The sequence below is a fragment of the Clarias gariepinus genome, chromosome 28 (assembly GCF_024256425.1).
Source record: "Clarias gariepinus isolate MV-2021 ecotype Netherlands chromosome 28, CGAR_prim_01v2, whole genome shotgun sequence".
In the NCBI taxonomy this organism is placed as follows: domain Eukaryota; kingdom Metazoa; phylum Chordata; class Actinopteri; order Siluriformes; family Clariidae; genus Clarias; species Clarias gariepinus.
This window is the reverse complement of record NC_071127.1, coordinates 19,321,661-19,346,978: the sequence shown is the minus strand read 5'-3', so window position 1 is coordinate 19,346,978 and position 25,318 is coordinate 19,321,661. Positions and strand designations below refer to the sequence as shown.

At 39.8% G+C, this 25,318-nt stretch overlaps 2 protein-coding genes across 2 annotated transcripts; one reads left to right on the top strand and one right to left on the bottom strand.

The window, feature by feature from the left end:
* Positions 1–200: 200 nt before the first annotated feature.
* On the bottom strand, positions 201–10,837 carry sh3bgrl3 (SH3 domain binding glutamate-rich protein like 3). Its single transcript, XM_053490381.1, has 3 exons — positions 10,681–10,837; positions 3,244–3,411; positions 201–1,015 (listed from the first exon to the last, which is right to left on the bottom strand). Exons 1-3 carry the CDS (start codon positions 10,723–10,725, stop codon positions 950–952), a joined length of 279 nt encoding a protein of 92 aa, XP_053346356.1. The 5' UTR covers positions 10,726–10,837; the 3' UTR covers positions 201–949.
* Positions 10,838–16,576: 5,739 nt separating this feature from the next.
* tmem222b (transmembrane protein 222b) lies at positions 16,577–25,233 on the top strand. Its single transcript, XM_053489579.1, has 6 exons — positions 16,577–16,716; positions 18,497–18,581; positions 19,075–19,106; positions 19,221–19,317; positions 19,403–19,533; positions 23,203–25,233. The coding sequence occupies exons 1-6, from the start codon at positions 16,598–16,600 to the stop codon at positions 23,288–23,290; spliced, it is 552 nt and encodes a 183-aa protein (XP_053345554.1). The 5' UTR covers positions 16,577–16,597; the 3' UTR covers positions 23,291–25,233.
* The last annotated feature ends 85 nt before the right edge of the window (positions 25,234–25,318 follow it).

Sequence of the window (25,318 nt, the reverse complement as noted above, 5' to 3'; positions counted from 1 at the left end):
TGCCCAAGAACTAAACCCTAGTCTAGTGCAGAGGAATGATTGTGGACATGCAGACATCAGAATTTTCTGGTACAGGACTACAGAGTCATAATTAAAATTATTAACCCAACCTCCCAACCTTTTCTTATATTTACTCGACTTTTGGAACAACCGCAGGAAAGTTCATGTTTCAGAAGAGAAGACTGCAGTAAATGTGAAGCTGTGTTTTCAGTAATTTATTGGCACAATTAATTACAATGGAATGCTTCAATTTATGAACCTTGGTTACATTCGTTATCTCGCCACACAAACAGATGCAGAAAACAGGGTCTTCAGGTTCTCCTGTGGTACCGAAGGTTATATTCACCTGGTCCGCGTCAGACTGCTGAAGCAGCCACTGGTTTTAAGGAAGGACAAACAGTTACGCTTAGCATGCTAATGACATCGTCTTGGGCTGATAACAAGCAACTACAAGGATCAACAGCTAGAAAATAAGACAGTTTGTTGAATTTTATATAAAACAGATTTTTTTGGGAGGGGGCGGGGGGGTGCTCAGGACGTTGATTTTTATCATGTTTAAGTGTAGATTGGTATAATTGTACTTAATCTAAAACTAATCAAAATTAGATTATCTATTTTCTCCATATTTCGGAGCTCTAATGATTCCAGCATTTTTCCTAATTACATTTAGAAACAGAAGAATCAATGAGAGTGCTGATTCACGCCTGAATGAATACTGAAAACATAAGCAACCAGACTGAGGGAGAGCGAGCGGAATCCAGTGGAGTACTCTGTGCTTTCAGGTCACTGCATGGCAGACAGGAATATGTGTTTGGCATTTTAAAATGGCATAGATGCAAAGAACGAGGGACATCGCCACAGGGCGGAGGACACGAGGCATGTCTTCCTTTAAGCGCTCAAGGTCCAGCAAAGCAGAAGAAAAAGCATTGGATGCTACCATGTAGAATTCTCATGCGATCTTGAGGAACTGCTCCACTGCGTTGGCCTCTACCGCCTCCCGAAATTTACTGTAGTCCTGTTAAGAGGAGAGAAGAAAAAAAGGTCCAAAGTGTGAGTTTCTGAGTAATCAGATCTTGAAGCTGTGTGTACACACAAGTTTCTGAAAGCTGAATTCCTGTGAATTAACATCTAAGTGTTTGATAAATGTCAATCACCTGGAACTTACCAAGAGAGTGCATGAGACAGGACATTATGTAATGTTCATACACACCACAAATCTGTTCGAATCCATGTCAAACAAAATAACACTCAGCAGACCAACAATTAAGATCAGAAAACCTCGCGCACGCACACACACACACACACACACATGTGCAGGCTTCAAGGAGAAGCTTGAAGGAGTTTAAAACACAATCAGGTTGAAACCACAAAGGCATTCCTTAATATTAAAACACAGACATCCTCATCCTCATCCAACTGTGAGAACTCGCAAACAGAACATGTTATTAACCCAGTAGATCAGCACCTGCTGCATGGTTTAGTGTTTAATCAAAGCGATGTTAGTGAGTGAATCCTCGTGTCTCGGCCGCTGTAAGAGTTCAGAGCAGCGTCACGGGGGTGGTACTTTACCTGTGGCTGGATCTCAAACTCGTTGCAAGTTATTTAACACATGAAATGTGCTGAACATGACATTGTACACAACCCCGTCTCACATCTTTAACAAAACATCTTCCAGCTGCTGTAAATGTGGTGGAGTTTGTAAATGAAGCAGTGGTTAAAGCAGAACAACAGGAAACCATGCAAGTAAACAGGCAGGCCATGAGCAGGAAGACCTTCTCACGGTTCATAAGTGGCGTGCAGAACGGTGTCTCACGTCGAACCACTTTATGCTGAATCGATACAACAAGTGTAGAGCTGTTCAGACGTCCATGATCGGGAGGCAACGTGAACGAGGTCTTCAGCTGCTCCAGGAGGAACAAACACGCACCACTGAAAAGCGTTTGGAAAATGAGAGGGACCTGTAGGAAATGATCCTGTAGTAATGATGTACAACTTAACACCCACACACACACCAATGGGCAACAATGTGTACATGGAATGGGTTTTGTTCCATAAAATGAAAAAAATAAAAATAAAACAATTATAACAACAAAGATGCACAAAATAAATCAATAAATAATGAAGTAATGCCATCTGACTTTGATGTCCCCAGTTCAGGCCACGCCCATAAATACTAAACTGAAAAGTTAAAAAGGAAAAGAAAGTGGGAGAAGGTAAATAAATGACCAGCAGGTGGCACCAGTGATCACAGAGGTGTAATGTCAGGAGTCGCTGAAGCCATTTCCTAAAGGGCAGCCAAATGGTTTAACTCAAGACATGGCAGCACAACCAGCACAGGCCTCGGTGTACTGGCTCTCACAATTAGTTTAATGATTTAATGCGAGTGTTTCGTCATAAAAGGCCCAATACTGATTACTGTTTAAGTGATGGAATAAATTCATGTCTAATGTTCCATAAAATACTTTACTTATTGTCCACTTTATTAGGAACACCTCTACACTCATGAGGATGTGCAAGAGTAGAGGAGTTCCTAATAAAGTGGTGTGAGCTTATGTAATGTCTTAGTTCTGTCCAGAGTCGCATAAATTTCTCTCGAAGATCTTGTATTGATGCTGTGAGAGTCAGACCGCTGCCTAAGGCCTTCTCCAGGACACATCACACAGATTCTCAATGGAGTGACAGTCTGGACTCCGTGGTGGCCAATCCATGTGCGACACTGATGTCTTGTGCTCCCTGAACCTCACTTTCACAATTTGAGTCCTGAAGTCCTCACAATTTTGATGAATCCTGGCATCATCATCATCATCTTTAAATATTAAATATATTGCTGAAGAAAAGAAAATATACTGACGTGAAAAATCTGGTCATTCAGTACATTTCGGTCATTAGCTGACTTAGTCTTTGGGCACATAAAGTTGCTAAACCTAAACCTGACGGAGTGAAGCAACCCCAGATCATAAGACTACACCACACAGGGTTGTACAGTAGTCATGATGGGTGTAATCGATTTATCTGCTTCTTTTCTTACCTACTTGAAATTTTTTTCCTTAAAGATGATGGTTGACCCAACCTAATTTTTGTTTAATAAATTTTAACAATCTCCTTTTCTTTGCTTGCTTCTGAAACAAGGTAACATCTTCACCATGACCATGCTTGCACCCATCAAGAGTATTTCCTGATTACAGTGTCACTGTGATAAACATGTAAAAGACCCTGGAGACTGAAAGAGCTTCTTCTCCTTACCCCGCAGTAATGATCCTCATTGAAAAGCTGGGGTGGGGCAGCCGTAGGGTTACCCGCTTTCGTCCTCATCTCGTTCCGGACGTCCCCGCACACGGAAATGTCAATCAGCTCATACGGAATGTTCTTACTGTCTAAAATGCGCTGCACTTCCGCCTGGTTTGATTTCACCTGGAAAACATGCAAGTGAGGCAGATCACACCATGAGCTCTGAGCGTTCAGAACGTTACACTCTTACAGCCTGCAGGATACTACTGCACACTCACACCACAGTGTATCTCTCTCTCTCTCTCACACACACACACACACACACACACACACACATAATTAATCCACATGTTAAATATCATTATATGAGTAAATTCTTTACAAAATTTATAGTGAATATTATCTAAACTTAGTTTGCTAAAAAGATGTTTCCCACATCACTTGATTGACCAAAGTCTCCTGTGATTAAATTTTTTTATGTTCAGTTATCTGGATCGAGCCATTCCAACCTCGTATCTAGATGAAGTAGGAGCCAATGTGTTTTGTTCAAATAATGGAAGCCAGGGCAAACCGCATTTCTCAGAGTCCAGGGTCTCTAATATAATATAGCTGGAAAAGTGTGGATCTATTATTCTCCAGGTGCCTACGGAGTGATGAGGGGTTCTACCAAGAACATGCAGATGTGATAGTAAAAAGAATTAAATGTGACAGGCTGCCAATCACAAAGTCATTGAAAATGTAGGTACGGTGAAACTTCGGATTGCAAGTTTCGCGGTTTACGAGTGTTCCGCGAGACGAGCAAAGATTTTTAATAAATTTTGATTTGAAAAACGAACAAGTCTTGGTTTACGAGTACCAAGTATCATGTATCACGCATGCGCTTCTTGTTGCGCTGTAATCGACTCCCCTGCTGGGTCTTAGTGCTCGTCTATTACTGATATAATCAACATCCGTGCACGCATGTACTGTTTACTACAACGCTTTGACCACGTGTGTGAGTGTAAAACATTTTATTTTGTTTTTGAAAGCGCGTGTGTACAGCAAAAGAACAGCGCGCATGTACCGTTTCTTATAACGTGTGTGAGTCTCATTAAAGATAAAAAATCCATCCAAATGTTTTCTGCATCAGCCTGTCATTATGTGTAATATGTACGCGTAATTTGACACCGTGCCGGTTCACACACACACTCTCTCCTGCCTTAAGTGTGTGTGTCTGCTTCACAAACACACACACACAGCTCTACACAGAAATACTGCCCTATCGCGATTCTTTTTAAAGGTAAAGTGCAGGTTTATTTGTTTGTTTTACTTTACAGTAGTAATTCCGTGAGTATGCGCTCACACGCGTGTCATTAGTGATGTTCCTTGCTTATTTTTCCGACAACAGTCTTTCCGTTAATGTGTGTTTATGTAAAATTCAAACAAGAGAGAAGACAGGTTTTCTGTAAAAGGTGAGAAGGGAGGGGGAGTCTAACTCTAGCCTCTCACACACACACACACACACACAAAGCTCCTGTGCGCACAAACAAACACTTATCTGTCAGGATTTATTTTTACTTTTTTTTTGTAAAGGTAAAGTGCAAGTTAATTTGTTTTATTTTTACTTTATATTCTGTATTAATTTATTTTTTGGGCTGTGGAACGAATAACTTGAGTTTCTATTATTTCTTATGGAAAAACTAAATTTGGTTTACGAGTGTTTTGGAATAGTCCACTTTGGTAAACTAATTATGCTCGTAAAACAAGGTTCCACTGTATATGGTATAAAAAATAATCATGAGTTGTAAAATAGTGTATTTATAGTATAATTTTCACATTTAAAACCCTAAAACTAAGAGTGAGCATGACTTTGTGTCCACAGAGGGATCATCGGGACAGACTAATGCAAATCTCCAGCAGATTTACTCTTTTTGCCTGACTGTGAGCGTCTAAAATGAGCACCCCAGTGAATTTCTAAAGCAAATGTACAGCTTTGCATTGTTCAGCCATCTTAAATGACCCGTGTCGTGGAGAATCGACCACGCCCAGTTCTCTGAACTTTGTTCGAATCGACAGGAAAATCTGTTATTTTAGTTATTATTTAACGGTCCTAACCTGCATTACTTTATAGTTCAGCCTTAAGAATTTGGAATTTAAATGCAGTTTCAATAAAATTTGGACGTACACAGACAGTGTTGGTATAAAAAAAACTTTCCTGCTTTAATGGATAAAATAAATAAATATGAAGAAACCGATGGGAAAAAGGTTTTTGTTCTTTTCAGTCTCTGCAACTGACATCCTTCTTCACAGTCAATACGAGCTTTTAAACGGAAATGTCACGTCAATTTTAAATAATTTAAAAAGGTCTACATTTAAAACATTTTATAAAAAATTTTTTTTTCATTTTTGTGCACATTAAAAGGTACAAAAATATGTCCTACAAATAAGTGTTATTTTATAAATTTAAAAATCTTAAATATCTGTATCATTCTTTTCAAGGAACGTCTTGCTATCGGCCATTTCCTCCTTTAACTCGCTTGTTGTTCTGTGGAGGGGTGTGGCTCAGACAGTTTGAGGTTTTCATCTGGAGCGCACACACACACACACACTTTGTGACCTAAAAAACAACCTATTTAATGTTCAAGACAACTTGTGCGGTTCTTGCTATAGAAAGTACTAATTACGCCTTTTAAACATCTTACACTTTCTGAACCTGATCCGTCACTTTAACTTATTTTCTTTACGCTTCTTTATTTACAGTGGAATGTTTTATGACTTCTTCATTTTATGACTTTATGTCAGTTCTCCCTCGTTGGCTCCTTGGCAAACTTCCTCTTTGATGATTACCACACCCACTTCTAAAATGTCACGACTTTTCCTCATATACCGTATATATATTTACGAGTAGGAAACGGAATCTAACCTATTCATGAACTTAATTCTATATTTGTTTATTAATGCATGTTTAATGAAAAATTGTTACCCACTACTTATTACTCCTTATTCAAGAGCCTCTAGCTTCAAATTATGGGTCTGGCAAAGGAGGTTTTAGCTGGATCATGCTAATGATTACCTTCTGCCACAGTCATCTGTACAGACAGTGTTTCTTTAGGTGGTTGTTACCAGTTGTAGGTGGGAAATTGCAAGTTGAACACAGCCAGCATCGGCCAGCTTTACATCCATCTCTAAGGTGAAAAATTCACGTCCCTAGTTGTTGGTCAATACTGGAGCCCTTGTGGCTACACTTAGTGTTGCTTTCCAAACCAACCTTGAGATTATACACTAATCAATCAGTCATGACACCACAATGCTAAACAATACTAGAACAGTACTAAGCAGGTTGTTCGTCAGGTACATCCCATGGATGTTTGATCGGATTGGGATCTGGAGAGTTTGGAGGCCAGATCACAGGGGCTCGGGTTCTTTGCCTGCTTGGTCTACAGTGCACTGGGTGTTCTGGTGCCTTTCTTGTGTGGCCAGCATTGAGTTTTTTCAGTGATTTGTGCTACATCGACTTTTCAGTGAGATCGAACCAGACAGGCTGGACGTTGGTCCCCGTGGACATGGGTGAGCCTTGGGTGCCTTGGTGATCCTGTCACTGGGGTGTAATTGCTAATTAATGTTAATGTGTAAAAGTTATGGCTGATCGGTGTATTTTACACGTGACATTCGCTTAACACTAGCTATACCAAAGACAATAAAAATGGAGGCATATCGTATAAAAATAAATAAATAATAATCCTTAGGGAAACTAGAGGGTCCTGCGCACCCTATAGTGCTTGGGCCCTAAATGGTAGGATTTCCACCATTTGGGGCTTCTGGGGGGTCCTGACATGCTCAAAAACTCATGGAAATTGGCAGACAGGTTGGAATCTGCTGCCATTAGGATGCCTAAGAATCTGGGCCCCGGGCGTGGCTCAGGGACCTCACATGAGATTTTGCTGCATAGCTCATACACACTTGCACGTATGCACGCAAAGCCCGGTACACATTTAGAGTTTATTGAGCTGAACAACTTTCATAATGTATGCCATGGGCTCAATTCAACAGGAAGTCAGTTATTTTGTGTCATTTGCAAAACACACCTGAAGGAATTTGATGCCTTAAACTTAGGCCAAAAGTGGTTCATACCTTTTTGTGGAACATCACGTTCAGTGACATCATAGTGTGATGCTTTTTTTTCCAGCATCTGGGGCTTTTTAGAGGTCTATACATGAAATTCCCATGTCATAATGTTATTGGGATATCCCATTTAAATGCATGTGCCCGCTGTCTTGTGGTGCGCCCAGTTGGCGATGGCGCAGGGTGCTTGGGCCCGCTCATCGTTGCTTGCAACTAAATTTTACATTTTATAACCAAGAGCATCACTTTGTGTTCACAGAGTGATCAGTGCCATTACAATGGACTAATGCAAATCTCCAGCAGATGTAAAGCCCGCATCTGCGGCACTTACCTTACTGCAAGCATCTGAACGCCACAGTTTTGGATTGTTCAGTCACTTTAAATCACCTGTGTCATTACAGAATAAACCACGCCCAGCTGTTTGGACTTTGTTTGAACTGACGGGATAAACTGCTATTTTTGTCATTATTAAACAGTCCCTAATTCAGCCTTAATAATTCAAAATGAACTTTAATGCAGTTTTAATAAAACGTGGATGTAGTGTTGGTATAAAACAAAAGAAAAAAAAACTTTACTGCTTTAATAAACGAAATTAATAAACATGAAGAAACAGAAAATGGGAAGATTTTGTCTCTGGAACTGACGTCCTTGTGTACAGTCAATACGAACCTTTCACACGGAAATGTCAAGTCAATTTAAAATCATTTAAAAGTAAAATTGTATTTAAAAGTGAAGTTTAAATGCATTTTTTCTGGCACATTAAAAGTACTGGTGCAAAATGGAGGAGACTGCTGACAAAAATCTTTTGTTAAAAAATTAAACACACCCCAGTGGAGAACCTTCCAGAAGAGTGGAGCTTTTTATAGGGTCAAATGGTAAATTAATCTGGAATGGGTATTTCAACACGGATATACAGTACGAGAGTGATGGTTGGGGATGCACATACTTTTGCCCAAAGAGTTTTTATGTTGTGTAGATGAGGGAAGTGTCCATGGGAATGAGGATAATAATGGATAAGAGCTTTAGTTGATTTATAAACTACAGAGCTGATTAAACAGTTAGTCTGAGTGTAAAAGCACAAGATCAGTTTATTCGCCATGAAAAAGCCGGGTTAATGTTTAACTATAAAATGTTATCTGACTGATGTGATCAAGGACATCCTGCAGCACTGAGAGAGTGAGAGAGAGAGTGTGCAGGTCATGTTACAGGGTGTGTTTGTAGAGAGAGAGAGAATGTGTGTGAGCATTAGGGCTGCCAACCGTCCCATAAAAAATACGTAATGTCCCGTAATTGGAAACTAAAAGACCTGAATCGATACAGGACGCTCTTTATTCTGTATTTTTTTGAGAATCAATTCAGTGAAATCTACGGGACAGAGATATTACAAGTTACACTACAAACACAGGATGATTTGAACGAGATAGGAGCATGCATGCAGTGGAGAGCAGGAAACCCTTCCTGTCCCTCAGCCTCTCCGTCATTATCTCTACAAAACCGTGACTTAATGACCCCCGCCTGAGGGGGGTCACTACAGTGTGGGTTAACCAACCTCATTATTGCCCTGATTCTAGTTTGTGTGTGAGGCAGTGGACTGAGTGGAAAGGTCTCTCAGAACTATGAGATCTCCTCAGACCTAATGGTGTATAAAAATGATATGATTAAAAACACTCATCGCTACAAAATTCCACCAAATAAACCACAGATCATTCATAAAACTGGGAACATACACTGTACTGTTTCACAGGCATGTTTAATTCTTCTGTTTTGTGCACAAAAACAAGACACATGTCTGGCAGACATCTCATCCAGGATGGCAGCTCATCAGCTGAAACTTAATCTCGGTAAAACCGAACTGCTGTTCATCCCGTGTGATTCAACCCCCTCATGATCTCCCTGGACAACACTCAGATCACTCCTTCAGTCACCGCCCGGAGCCTAGGCGTAACTCTTCATTAATCAACTGTCCTTTTTCCCACTAATCGCTTACTAATTTTTTTTTATTTCTTCTTTATAACATCAGAAGAATCCGCCCATTTCTCTCCAGAAAGACCACTGTTATACATGTACTGTACACGTACTGAGAGAATAAAACGCGAGGTGCGTTCAAGGCAAACCCTGGCTCATGGTGAAATTTCTTATGAATGACCGCGTCAAACTTACTCACGATCTATACCGCTATTCTAGAACCTATTCTGGGAGACTTAGGGCACGAAGAAAGGTACACCCTGGTGCCAATCCATTGCAGAGCACACAACACACCCAATCACACACGAAGGGCAATTTTGAAATGTTAAATAGCATAATCTGCGAGGGAGGAAACCGGAGTACCTGGAGGAAACCCAAGAAGGACGGTGAGAATGTGCAAACTCTATGCACACAGACCCAGAGGTGGGAATTGAACCTGGACCCTGAAGCCGAGAGTGCTGTTTAAAAAAATATATATAAAATAAATAATCCACCCCTCCCTTTTTTCTCTTCCTTATGGGTCTGACTGAGGAAGTCTCCTGTTCCTTATTTCAGTTTCAGGGAGTTGCCAACCCTATTTGTAGGCATGTAGATAGATAGATAGATAGATAGATAGATAGATAGATAGATAGATAGATAATTTAGCAATACAGTAACACTAAGACTGGTCTGTAGATGTGATTGCACACTTACATGCAGTCAGTAGACACGAGGTAATGTGAGAACTGACTAGAAGTTACTAATGTGATGCTAAAATCAAAAGACTCCAAGATATATAAGAAGCTTAAAGATCACAATTAAAACACTAATAAGCAAAATTAGTGTTAATTGCAGTTCAACCTTGATGTGACAACAGTGCAAATAGTATTACAAAGTGTGTGTGTGTGTGTGTGTGTGTGTGTGTTCATGCAGAGACAGCAGAAACTGCAGCACATCCTCTCTTCTCAGACTAACAGCTCGTGCATGCTGCACCTTTACTTCTGTGGGTTTTTACTAATAAAAACAGATGAATGAATGAACAGACAGATGATTCAGCACTATTTAAGCGCAGGGAACTTTCTGTCCAAATGGTCACCACTTCCGCTTACTGACCGCAGCACTTCCGCCTCTGCATGGGATGAGCTGATCAGTGCGAGGTTTTTTTTTTACATTATTTTGCGAGGTTTTAGTATAAAACTGATGTAAAAGTACAAAAGTAAACTTGGGGTAAAAACACATGGATTTAACTTGAGCTCCGAACCAAACGCGACACTCCTACCGCACTGGGCGGGTCTCACTTTATTGTAACATTAAATAAGCTACTTTTTCCAGCTTTGTGAACAAACCGTAAAGTGTCCAGTGCTGAATATTGCGACCATATGATTTCCGGCGTGTCGTGTCTCTTACCTCCCTGGAGGCGGTCACAGTGGTGTAGTACAACTTCACCCCCATCTCGTGCAGTGTAATCCTCTGTGCCGCGTGCGCGATTCTTATTACCAGGTACAGTTAGCGCGCGCGTGCACTCACCGTTATACACCGCGGGATTTAAAGCGACAGGACTGTGTTCCGCGTTCGCGAGCAAATGGGAACTGGGAAATGTGCTAGGATGAGTTGCTCGACTGGTAATTCCTACTGGGGAAGTCGGAGTTGCGCTTCCGTGACGTCGTTTCAACATGGCGGCGCTTATAGTGAAAACTAATGACAGTAACAGGAAGTTTTGTAGTTTTGTAAGCCGTATTTTAAGTTGTTTTCGTTTATGAAATCGCACAAAAAGTGTGATTGCCTGATGAAGCCTTGGTTCAGTTTCACCACAGGTTCATTTATGACGCCTCATTTAAAGGCTCATTGTACTGACATCTAGTGGACGAAGTGGGTGTAGACAATAGATCGTAACTTCGCCAGCACAAGTAATATTGACATGCAGCTGCGAGCAACGTTGACTGTCCTGTGTCAGTTGTGTTGATGTTTAAAAATCCACTGCTTAAAGGAAATGTTTATGCACGTAATCACCACCCCTGAATCTTTAAAAATACTTTCTTTCTGTTTTTCCCAAATAAACATGAACACGACTAATAAACCATTTTTTTGAAATATATAAAATTGCCAGTGAGTGTTAATGAGGCAAAACACATCAATAATTAAAACTTACAATGAAGAAAATTTATTGAAGAGGCAAAGAACAATAATAGACTGGGGTCAATGATAAAAAAAAACAAGTGTTTGTGTGCATTTTCCTTTTTTAATATATTAGATAATAAGTAAATGTAAAGTCCATTGTGAAATGCAAAATAAGAAGTAATTTTTTCCTTTATCTTGATTTCTGAATTAAAAACGTTATATCCAATATAATGATTCACAACAGTAAGACTCCATGCGCACGAGCGCTTACAAAAAGGGCCAAACGAGTCGGTCACGTGATTCAGGCACCCGCGAGGCGTCGTTTGTCGTTGGTCACGTGACTCTCGGGGAACGACACATCCCTTGCTTGACTTCATTTGGACACGCCCCTTCTGCTCGACCAGGAGCACTTTGGTGTCATACCTAACTAACATCACTAGCACAAGGTGATATGTTGACCAATGAAATTATAATTTCATAATATAAAATACAAGTAATAACTAACTTCAGCAAAGAACTTCATGTAACCCACATAAATAAAAGAAAGGTTTCGTCTCTACACTGGTCAGAAGTCGCTCTTTTAATGATAACTTTATGTTTATACAGTGGACGACCAGAAACCAGTCTCAGAAAAATTTTATCTCTATGACAGAATTTAATGAAACTTTGCCAATCCTTGGATATTTGCCTAAAGTTAAAAACCTGCACCATAAATGAAATCAAAATGTTGAAACTTAATCCTGAAGTGAAGTTATGAGCAGTTATGTGCCAGATTTAATAATCTACTTTAAAATAAGCTACTAATGCGCTGCTCAATGTAAACCAACAGCTGCACCATTTGATATTAATTAGAAAAGATAAAGTGAATATTTTTACTGGGATTAGTTCATATTTTTACCTCTGAAATAACAGCGTGAAGTGATATTTTAATGCGCCAGAGTAATTTTAAGACAAAACTTAATATTTATCTGATCTACTTTTTCAATTTCTCATCTGTGCGATTACTGAACAGGGAGTGTATTTGGATGACGACTAAAGAAGTACAAGGCGTAAACATGACCTTTTCTGTAAACTTTCCCACTGATTGTAATAAGATAATATGACAGTAGATTCAAATAATATTTCATCACCAATCCAGTGTAAACCAAAACCATATAAAGTCCCAACAAACAAAATAAAACTTGGTTGCAGACAGACGTGTGTGGGCTTCAACCTGAAATAATAATATTACTATTTAATTAAAGCTGATCAGATTATTTTTAGCTTTAAACTCTTACGCTATTAAAAAAATAAATACATGTATAAATAATTCTTCAAACCCATTTGTTTTGTTGACATCTTACAAGATTTTTTTTTTTTATTTTCAGCAAAGAAATTTAAGTTAAGGTGGCATGGTGGAGGTTCACTGTGGACAGTGGTTATCGCTGTCGTCGTGCACTTCCAGGCTCTGGGGTTATAATATCACCTCAGGTCTGTGTGCATGGAGTTTGTAGGTTCTCCACGTGCTTGGTGGGTTTCATCCCACAGTCCAAAGACATGCAGGTTAGGCTACTTAGCACTCCCAAATTGCCTGTGAATATATAAAAGAGTGTGTGTATGTGTGTGTGCTCTGTGATGGATTGGCACCCTTTCTAGGGTGTACCCCACCTCGTGCCCTTAATCTCCTGGGATAGGCTCCAGGTCCCCCACAACCTTGAATACAGGATAAAGTGTTATAGACGATACGTGGGTGAGTAAATTTACAATAGAACAATACATGGGTCAGTTGTTATTTGATGACACAAGTGGCAGTTCTTGCAAGACACAGAACAGTATTGTCAAGTTCATTTGCAAAACCCATCAAGCATCATGATGAAACTGTCTCTCATGAAGACCTTCCCAGGAAAACAAGACCAAAACTGAGCTCTGCTGCAGAGGAGAAAGTCATTTGAACTCACCAGCCTCAGAAATCACCAATTAACAACCAGCAGCTCAGATTAGAGCCGTTATGAAGCTTTACAGAGCAGAAGGAGCAGATAAACATCTCAATATCAACTGTTCAGAGGAGATCATTGTGTGTTTTGGATAAACACCTTCAGTATTGTTTAACAGTGTAGAAAGAAATAAACATCAGGAACGACCACAGACTTAAAAGATGTCTCCAAACTTTTGCCTGGTAGAGTATACACACACTTAACATTTTAATATAATATGTTTAAAATTTGATACTATTCAAAAGATGATTTGGCTTAGATTATTGTTTATGTTCATAATCATACAATTTATCTCCTTTAATCCTAAAGCAAACACTTAGTCACTTTAGACTTTCAACCTTGTTTATTGTCTTGTATAATTATATTATATGGTTATAAAGACTAATGTTTATTACGGTTGGAAGGTGGCTTGTTCGCTAACAAAAATTGCAATGATATTCTTTTCTTCTTTTTATTTGACAAGTATAAGAACAAACATAATGACAAAAGTAATAAGCAATCAATGAGAACAATATATATATATATATATATACAGCTGTCAGGGGTTTGTGATCAAATCAAATGCAAATACTCCATTTGGAGCACAAATTTAAAGTTTTAGCAGCTTTTCTGATACGGAGAAAAGAATAAAGTTTTAAAGTAAAACTCTATTTTGTATTTAAAGATGCAAAAAAGAGGGCTTGGATTTTAACGAACTACATTTGTGAATAAAAAACTTTACAAAGGAAACAAAATAATCAGGTTACACAAATGTTTAGTTCTAAATTTTACCGCAATTTTGAGAAGCCAAACACAACACAAAGTATGCAACTATATTAAATACTGTCCAACAGAACAATCTTCTTCTTCTTCTTTAACACCATGTTTTATTGAACAGCCACACACACCTGTTATAAGCTGCCATAAAATTCCAGACTGCCACCAGAGCGCGCACTTTACAAAAAAGACAAGCTTGTATTTAGAAAAATACTCTGTGACTGCAAGAAAGGTCGAGCTTTGTACAGAAGTGCATACGTGTAAAATGTAAAATAAGAAAAAGAATGTAAAATGAAGTATATAAGTGTGCATTTAGAGCAAAAATAAACAGTTTTCTGATTTTACCAAAAACCCTACTGTAGGCTCCTGGGTTTTGCATGAAAATAGAGAAGAGAGAGTGTGACAAAGTTATCAGATCTCATTCTCCAGTACACTCAGTAAAACCTACCAGATATTTTACTTGGGGAACACACAAAACATGCCATAATCAAAGGTGCCGTTAAATAAACTTTTATAAAAGGCACTAAAGCATAATAAAATAAATAAAGTCAATATTTGGGGTGAAATTTGCTTGTTTGAAAAAATCTGTAGATTTGTGCTGTTAATGACTGTTAGGGTTTAATGACAGTGAAGTTTGGAGTTTTATTTCCCACATTATGATATAAAGAAGATTTTATTCCTAAACAATGTTTGTTAGCCTGGTCACTGATCTACAACTATAGCTTCTTCATACACAAATGTATAATTTGGAATAATAAGAATGTTCATTTTTTGGATAGATAAATTTTCACCTGTCAGCTAATTAACCATAGAAGTCTCATTTTCAATTGCAAAGAAGTTATTTTACGTTACTCGATGCCTGTGAGTACGCTGTAATGTTTGATGTGATTCTGTCTATTTTAATTGTGTTAATGAATAAATGTACCTACTCTTATGCCATAAGCTCTTTAGATATTAGATATTGTTTTTCATCTTTAAGAATGTGAATTACAATGCCTGCTTGTTTTTTTTTCTTACGTATCTTGTAAAATAGAAACATTTATTAAACCTTATCCTTTTGTAAAACTCATTTAGGAAGTCCTTTTCAACACATTAACAAAAGCTGAAAGGATAGTCATCAACTTTGTTGTGTGACCCTATTCCAGAGTGATGGGCGTGTCAGGGTAAGAAGTGAAGCACATGAAGCGATGCTCCCATCATGCATAGTGTCCACTGTACAATCCTCTGGAGATTGTGTTATAATCTGGGGTTGATCAGTTGCTCAGGTCTAGACTCATGAGGAATCATTTTCACCCATGAACTGAACTAGACACCACATTGTGTGCTGTAATTAAAGATAAAGGTGATCTTGCCATGCAGTGTATATGCTTATTTATTTGAAATGGTGATGTCTGTTATACTTTTACTAAGGTAAAAATTGTTAAGAGTAGTGAGGAGGACTTTTAAGGGGCTTAAAAGTTTCTATAGCAGAGGACAAAATGGCAGAAGGAAGAAATATTTTCCAAATACTAAACGTAAAGATAAAAGTAAACACTGCTCTTCTGTTTAATTAGATTTTCTTATTATTTTACTTCCTTTCATCTCTCTTGGATTGTTGGCTACATACCATATAAAAGTGCAACTTAAATAGACTGTCCTGTAAACTGGTAAAAACTGAGCCCTTTTGTTGCCATCAATCTGAAATGGATTACAAGTAATAAGATCAGTACGGTAAATAATGTAAGAATTTAAATATAGTAACTACTGTGTGGAAATTGGTTGCTTTAAAAGCAGACACATTTTTAACATTTGGCTGTTTTAATTAACAACGATATTCTTCCTATAACAGAAACTTTGCATAGTAAAGTAGCCTGTAGTCATGATTATACAATTTCCTTATATACAAACATTATCATTTCACTGTCTCTTCTATTATCATATATTTTTACAAAGAGTGCATTTTAAGACCTTTAAGACCTACAGATTTTTTATTAATCAATCACGCTCCTTGAATTGCTGCGTCATCCCTAGCAACGGGGGTCGACCACACCTCCTCAGTAAGATAAAGGTTTTTGTACTTTCCTTCCTCAGAGTTGCTCTGAGAAGTTTCTGATAGTCTAGGACTTTTAGTCTCGGACTCCCAGCTAGGACTTTTTAGACTAAGATAGGAGCTCTCTGAGAGAATTCTAAGAAGTTTTGTGAATACAGGCCCTGATCTTTCCCTGTTTCCCCTGGTTACACTGAAGAAACCATTGTTCCATTTTGTTTATATTTTGTGCTTGTTGTTATTTATTCCTTAAATAAATAAATAAAAGCGAGTGTTCCTATTTCTATTAAATCAGTAATGATATTGAATATCAAATATTTTCCAAATGGCAGATTAATGTCGGTTCCTGAAACGAGAAATCCAGGACCGGAAGTGACGCCACTCCAGTAGCGCTCCGCTTCTGCCCAGCAGACCGGAAGTGACTGCGATGACTTCCGGTGTGTACGCGGTGATGGCGGATGTTGCTGAGATAGAGTCGGTGAAGAATTATCAGATCGCGAGTGAGAGGATCGACCTGAGCTCCAGCCGGTATCCGTACTGCATCGTGTGGACTCCCATCCCCGTGCTGTCGTGAGTTTATTCCCTTCACTCACTTTATTCACTTTATTCTCCTTCAGGAAGAGATCCAGAGCATCTCTGTTTACATTTTTATTAGTTATAAATCTCGATGGGATTATTTACTCCTCGCTGCTGTTAACTACAGAATAAACACTCATTCTTTATAAACTGCCCTCTGAGAATAAAACCCACGACTGCTGTGGCTTAATGTAGAGAGAATAACAGACTGACAGACTTGTTTATTATATTAATAAATCAGTTAGAGGAATCAGCAGGGGACTGACCCCATACCACTGTGTTATCACGACACCTCGGTGCTGATCTGTTATATCACACAGATTATTATTTATACATATAAATATGACTGGGTATTCACTTTATTTTAGATTTCATCACAATTCTAAACAAACCTTTCACTAAGAAAACCTGTTGGCTCTCTGCCCAGCTCTGCTCTTCTATAGAGGGGCGTGGCTTAGGAGTAACTCATTAGCATAAACCTGTTGGCTCTCTGCCCAGCTCTGCTGTTCTATAGATGGGCGTGGCTTAGGAGTAGCTCATTTGCATAAACCTGTTGGCTTTCTGCCCAGCTCTGCTGTTCTATAGAGGGGCGTGGCTTAGGAGTAGCTCATTAGCATAAACCTGTTGGCTCTCTGCCCAGCTCTGCTGTTCTATAGATGGGCGTGGCTTAGGAGTAGCTCATTTGCATAAACCTGTTGGCTTTCTGCCCAGCTCTGCTGTTCTATAGAGGGGCGTGGCTTAGGAGTAGCTCATTAGCATAAACCTGTTGGCTTTCTGCCCAGCTCTGCTCTTCTACAGAGGGGCGTGGCTTAGAAGTAGCTCATTAGCATACACGTGTTGGCTTTCTGCCCAGCTCTGCTGTTCTATAGAGGGGCGTGGCTCAGGAGTAGCTCATTTGCATAAGACACTGAAAGGTTGTGTTTGGAGGAGGAGTGAAACAGGGAGTTTTAGAGATTTTTATTTCTGAAATGAACGCTTAATTTATACTGTGTATATTTGTACGAATTTGAGGTGATAAAACTTTAAGGCGGGACATGTCAGAGATGCGTGCGTGACACGTTCGGTGGGTTGGTTATGTTGGTTTACTTCTGACACCTGGACATGTGACAGGTTCTGGTTCTGTACCGGAGATCAGTACAGGTAGTCCCCGATTTACAAACATTCGAGTTACGAATTTCTGTAGATGCGAACATGTATTTTACAAAAATAGACACTGCTGTGCACTAGATACCACTATTTACAATTATATACAATATCTTCAGCGTGTAAGTGAATGTATAAAATAGACAAGTCTGGTGAAAATAAGTCAACCTCACTGGTTTAAACGAATCATTCCGTGAGCACGATGATAAAAATGTCTGTCCTGTAAAGCTGTCCTGAGGGGGAATAATCCTAATTTCGGAAAATCCTCAACAAAACAGAGTTCAGCTCTGAGACAAAATGGCGCCCATGGATTCCCCTCGCGATTTAAAGACGCAGAGACAACGCTGTTACATTTTACATTTGATGTGCAAGATTTATTTCCTTAGGCGTGATTATGGTTTTTGTCCACAGGATGGCAGTGTGGCTAAAGGAGACAGAGCTTTAGTCAAGCAGATCGGTTTGCTTTACGTTGTATATTTGCGTCGAAGGCGTAAAAGGCTCCTGGAACAGATTTCGTTCGTAAGCTTGAAACAATCTGTGTTTAACCCAAACTGGAGAGAGAGAGACTCGTACTGGTCCTGACTGGTGCAGTATTTGAGACTAAACTGGTTTGTTATTGTTTTGGTTTCAGATGGCTCTTCCCGTTCATCGGACACATGGGGATCTGCACATCGGCAGGCGTGATCCGCGACTTCGCTGGGCCTTACTTCGTATCGGTGCGTTTGTGTTTTTATTATTATTATTAGCTATGGTAAGGCTTTAATCTTTTTGGCAAGAGTCTCTGGGTAGGAGGAGCATACCCCCCCCCTCTAACTCCCCCTTTGTCTTTCTCTTCATCTCATCCCTCCCTGTTTCCACCCATCTCTCTCCCCTTTCCCTTTTGCCCCCTCTCTCCCTTCTCTCCCTCTCTCTTCCCCTCCCCCTGTCTCTCACTCTCACCTTGTCTCCCCCACTCTCTCTCTTTCTGTCTCTCTGTCTCTGCTCCCCTCCCCGTATTTCCCGCACTCTCTCTCTATATCTGCCCCACCTCTCTTTCTCTCCTCCCCCTCTCAGGGGTCTGTGAGCTCATGCATGCAGAAGCGGGTGGATATTGCTTTTATCCGAGTGTGTTAAGCCGCTAATGCAGTATGAGCAGCCCCAGAATTTTGTTAAAAGAAAAGAAGGAATAAAGTGATAAAGTAATTAAAAAAAAACACTGTTGTGTTGCAGGAAGACAACATGGCGTTTGGACGACCGACAAAGTGAGTAACATAAACCTGAGGAGACATTAAAGGGGTAATTTATGAGTAAAATCTCTTATAAACACACACACACACACACACTCAGTAATGCAGAGATCTCTGCATGTCCTTCAGGTACTGGATGCTGGATGTGAGTAAAGTGTACGCCAGCGGCTCTAACGCCTGGGACACGGCGGTCCATGACGCTTCAGAGGAGTACAAGCACAGAATGGTACAACACACACACACACACACACACACAGCCTCCTGCTGCAGCTCGTACCTGAGTGCACACTTTGTTTGGTTCTTTTCTCCAGCACAACCTTTGCTGTGATAACTGTCACTCACATGTCGCCATGGCGCTGAACCTCATGCGCTACGACAACAGTACCTCGTGGAACATGGTCAACCTGTGTCTGCTCTCCCTCATTAATGCCAAACACGTCAGGTGAGTCTAGTGTGAGACAGTGAGAGAAAGTCTGTATTTTATATACATTTATTTGTTACTACTCTTTCTTTTCTTTTTCTTTTTTACACTCTCTGCTCCTGGTATTTTCTTGTGCCTTATCTCTAAGCTTTGGCAATACGAATGTAAATATTTGTCATTCCAATAAAGCACCTTTGAATCTTGAATGTTGAGAGAGAGAGAAACAATCTGTTGTTAGAATGTTAAACAGTTTAATCGTCCTGTTTGTCTGGAATACGTGCCGCGCCATCAGGGAGGAAAAACTCCATAGATGTGATACTCTGGTGATTCAGTACATTCAGGTGGTCAGCTGACTTCATTTTATTGCCCCATAACGTTACTGAGTCTAGACCTGAGTAAATGATCAACCCCAGATCATAACACTGTCTCCAGAGGCTTGTACAGTGGACACTATGCATGATGGGTGATCGCTTCATGCACTTCCCTTCTTATTGACAGAAGTTTATTCATCTCCCCTAGAATAGAGCATCAGGGGTCACTCAGTGGGACTATGGTTCAGAAGGTCTCAAGTTCACATCCCATGACTGTCCCTGTTGGGCCCTTAACCCTCAACTGCTCAGATGTGTAATGAAATACAAGTGAGTCTCCCTGGATAAGGGCGTCTGTCAAATGCCTAAATGTAGATGGCGATGTGCCACCAAAACAATATACATATACATTTTGTACACACTGTACGTTTATACACATTTATAGACTCGTGGTGACGATGTTACATGAAGGCAGGTGACATCACCATATTAAAAGGTTTTTTTTTTTGCTGTTACACATTTTGTTCAACCTCCGGGGTGGAAACTGTGGAGTGTGTAACAGAGCTGTTGATTGAGTTGGCGTGTTGATTTACCACGGTAAGTGTAATGTAAGTGTGTGTGCACCCCTTCGCTGTAGACGTTGTCTATATCGTTTACACAGATTCTCAACTCAGATTCCCAGGAACAAAGGTCGCTGCAGACTCCTAAAAAAGGAGATGATTTGCTGTAGTAATGCAGGAACAGTTTTTGGTGGATCTTCACAGTTGAATATTAACATTCAGCACAAGTAGGCATCAGGTGCGGTAAGATCGATCAGGGGGAATGGGACGGTACGGGGAGGAAATGTTCTGCCACCTTTATCTTCCGTACGAGCGGAAATAATACGCAACTATCCGTCGAGAGATACATTTCCAATTATAACTGCACATCATAACTGCTTTTTCACTGAAGCGAAGCATTGCATCGTCGACAAACGTACATGCACGTCTGAGATGCGCGAGTTTCAGTACTGTATATTTTGACGCATACCATGTTATGCATAAAAAAATTCCAGCAGAGTTTGTTTCAGCCTCCCTTTTCACTCGACGATTTTCGGCGACACCGGCGGCCTCGCGGTGAACCTGTCGCGCGAGCCTGACGGACATTGAAGCGGTTCTTGTGTCAACACTACACACGGTGTGTACATGTAAAAGTCCACAAGCTCACGGCAGCTGCTCAAGCCAGCTGCTGTCTACATCAACAAACTGCTGTAACACAAGCTGGAATGGGGGATTAATGGAGACAAAGAAAAGAAAGAATTGCCCATTAAGCTTTGCAGAGCAGTTTACAGATCCGGGGCTTTAGAGTTCTACGGTGAAATGCACGGGCTTTGTATGAGCTCACCTCAAGTATAAAGAGACGCAAACTCCACACTTTAATGGGTGTATAATATTATATAAGGGGCCTAAATAGAGAGCCGTGAATAGGATTGTTATTATCAGGTGTCCCGTGTTCTACAGTGCTGTGAAAAAGGTTTTTGGGAAAAAAAAAATCACTTTTCTGATTCTTTATCGCATTGGTTAATTCACACAGAGCCGACAAATTCAGTGTTAATCCACCTCAGTGTGTGTTTTTAATCTGCACAGTCAAAGGAGATGTGATGTTTAACACAACAGCGTGTGATGTATAACGTGTGACAGAAAGATCACGTCACTTCGACAACGTTAAGGGCATGTGAACTGAGTGCTGAGGTGTTTTTGCTAGTCGTGTTTTACACTTGTTAACTGTCCAGTTCACTGCCTCTGCTCCTGGGTTGAAGGCTCGAAAGCGATGACCCCTGATTCCACCTCAGTGCCTTTCACACAGAGCATGAGGTGTTCAGAAATGTGAATTTTGCATATTAACGTGTACTAGGAATGGAACAATGTGCGTTTGTCTTTATGCAATCGAAGCATAGTATAGTTTAATACAAACATAAAATCAATAAAGTTCTTTGAATAAATTTGATTACAGAATTTTGTGTAATGGCAGACGTTACAGGAAAGCAGGTGTTACCTGTCGCTGCTGCTATCTCTGAAACAGCGACGTCTATTCCTTATTTTGTCAGCAGAGGGTGCAATCACTTTTCTACCGGCACTTTGTACGCGCCACCTGCCGACAAAATACAGAAGAAGCAAAATCGCTGTCTAACAGCAAAAAAAAAAAAAACTGATGATGTAATGACACCACAATACATATCGCAAGATCCAGCAATATATATTTTTTCTTTTTTTTTTCTTTTTTTTTTATCTGGTGCTGGGTCATGTCGGAACTAGTCTGGGGTTGTTTTTCAGGAGTTGGGATTACAACTTTCCCTCTAGTGAGAGGAACTCTTAATGCCTTGGCATGCCAAAACATTTGGACAATTTCATGCTTATAACTTTGTGGGAACAATTTGGGGACGGCCCCTTCCCCTTGTGCCAACATGACTGCGTCCCAGTGCACAAAGCAAGGTCCATAAAGACACGTATCAGCAAGTTTGGTGTGGAAGAACTTGACTTGAGTCCTGGAAGAACATCAGTGGGATGAATTAGAGCGGAGACTGCGAGACAGGCCTTCTCATCCAACTTCAGGGTCTGACCTCACACATGCGCTTCTGGAAGAACGGTTAAAAATTCCCATACACACACTCCTAAACCTTGTGGAAAGCCTTCCCAGAAGACTTGAAGCTGTTATGGCTGCAAATATATATATATATATATATATATATATATATATATATATATATATATATATATATATATATATCATATTTCTGTAAATTTTCCCTTTTTTTCCTTTTCTTTACATTGATAACTGAAGTCAGTGAAAATGTTCCTCTTGTTCCACAGTGCTAAGAACATGCGTTTAATACAGCATGAGCTGAGACAGTCGGTGGGACAAAGCCGAGTGGTTCTGTAGAAGGTGTGTAAAGGGGTTAGCAGTGAAGTCTGAATCAGTGGGTATGAAGTAGGTCATGAAGTGCCTGCAGGATGCAAAGAGGGCACGAGGAACACACCGGAGATTACACTCATTTATCAGAGAAAACATGAGGACACCTCGTGCTGGCCCACAGAGCTGGACTGAGTTACTGAAAATCAACACGAGGAAAAAGATTCTTTTAGAGATTAAAATATTTGTGGACACGTTTACTGTATAAAAATAAAACGTACTCATCGGCCAGTTTAATAGAACACTTTGACCTAATAGGGTCATGTGACAGCGGTGTGAAGCAGAATATAATACAGAAGCATTTTAACATGAGAATGAAAAAAATCTCTGACTTTAACCGCATCACTGTATTTTTCACCGTGTATGATTTGTATAAATTGCCCTTTTTAACCTGTGTTTCTCTCTCTCTCTCCCTCTCTTTCTCGCCCTGTAGCTGTGCTGCCTTTCTAAAGACCTGGCTGCCTTTCCTCATATTGTGCAGCATCATCGCATTCTTGGCTCTGTACATGAACTTGCGGTGACCACACACACACACACACACGCACCCCAGGTATTAAAGTGAATGAAGGGGTGTAAAGACCTCTACATCCTGATGGAGATCCTGATCCTGACCATAAAGTTGGGACTCTAATGAGTGGACTACAGGGGGCGACAAACTGGTCTAAGTACAGATGAAGAGCTGGCATCTGAACTCTAACTCTAAGCCGGTCTCTCTCAGGACGGAGAGAGAGAAGCTGTAACGGGAATCCTATACTCTTTAATGCTTGTCTTCCGGGGATATGAAAGTAGTAGCGGTGCTGATTTATAGTTTATTACTCTGACCCACAATCATAACCTCAGTATAGACAATTTAATGCGACTAATTTTATATCTGGACAGAAACACTGTACCCTCTGAAACTGTGTCTTGATCTACTTGTCATCTCATGAACTTATCATTTGTGTGAATTATTACCTCTTGATTGTGCTGCAGAAAAGAGCAGAACAGCATGTTTAACAGCGTTAGCATTTACGTCGTTTTATAGACACATTTGCCCTTTGCACTCGTCTGTTATATTGCCATATGCAAACATACTGCATTTTTCAAGTACATTAAATGATTAATAGCGCGAGTCGAATTGCTGCATCACAGCTCCAGATCTCCTGGTTTCCGTCTGTACTTCCATGCATGTTTTCACCGCATTGTTCCCTTAAACCACAAGTCTGATTCGAGAGCTGTGCCTCAGGGCTAGACGGGTGAGTCGATCCGATTCTCAAGCTATCGCGATCTTCAATTCAGTTCGATTCAATTCAGTAGCACTAATGTTTAATGTCTGATTTGTCTGAATCGGATGTATTTCTTACAGGTTTAAAAAAAAAAAATTTGAAAGTATCTAATAAACACTGAAATGCTGTGTACCTTGGCATTGTTTAAATGTCATGTCACGTACAAGGCGATAATCTTTTTTTTGTTCATCTTGTGCTCCATACCGCTCAGAAACCTCCAAGAAGAAAAAGAAAAGCAGAAGTAGTTAAACGGTTTAGATTTTCTGCAAAAAGCTGCAGAATATTAATGAGTTTATTAATTTTAGACTGTTTAATGATTAAAAGTTTACTTAAATAATACTAATTAAGAGAATAAAAGGTGAATTTTGTTGTGTAATGGATTAAATCGTACAGCTCTATAGCTGAGTGGTACTTCACATCCAGGATATATATATTTTTTTATGTTAAACTAAAAGCTGTCAGATTGCACGCCGTTCAGCATTCATCAGTGAAAGCACAACTCCTTCCTCAAAGCTCTTTATGCATAAAATGTTTGAAACTTATTTTAATAAAAATGCACACAAGTAATATTTGCTTTGCTTATTCCTAACATTGCATGTGTTCCAAGAAATGGATTCAATTTTCAATTTGAGGACTTAACATCTAAATGATTTCATGTTTTCGAACCAATTACATAAGTTAAACACGTTCTTTGTACTATATGAGGATTATTCCGACTGTCCTGTCATGGCTTGTTTGTTTTCCTTCACTGTATATATTAACTTTGCATCTGGTTTCAAACCCCGGTGTAATCCTAAACCATGATCAGGACGCCGGGCTCCATTACTCCAGTCCCAGTGTCTGAATGAAATCCTTCCATTGTGTGGAATCAAACAGGAGAATTCCACGCTCCCTGCCTTCACTGATTATCCTCTCTTTCACACTCAGTCGTTCTTTGAAACAGCAGGTAGCCGAGGTCAATAAAGCTCTTCAGACATTCCTGTTGCAGGACTTCAATCTCCTTGAGTGTTTGAGGAGTATGCCCCCTGCTGGTTCCATCAAGAGCTCACAAGACACCGTATATCATATTGTACTGTATATATCATATGTAACCTATTTAAAGCAAACTAACACCATTTCTACCTGAGCTTTGGTTTAGAGTAAACAATAGGTTGTACATGGGTTTCTCAGATTCTTGGAATACAAAACTCATTATCATCGAGACCTGCTGCCCACAGTCTGACAGTCTGATCATTTTTATCCAAGCTTCAGACTCTCCAGTGTGATCCCTGTTCTTTAAGACTG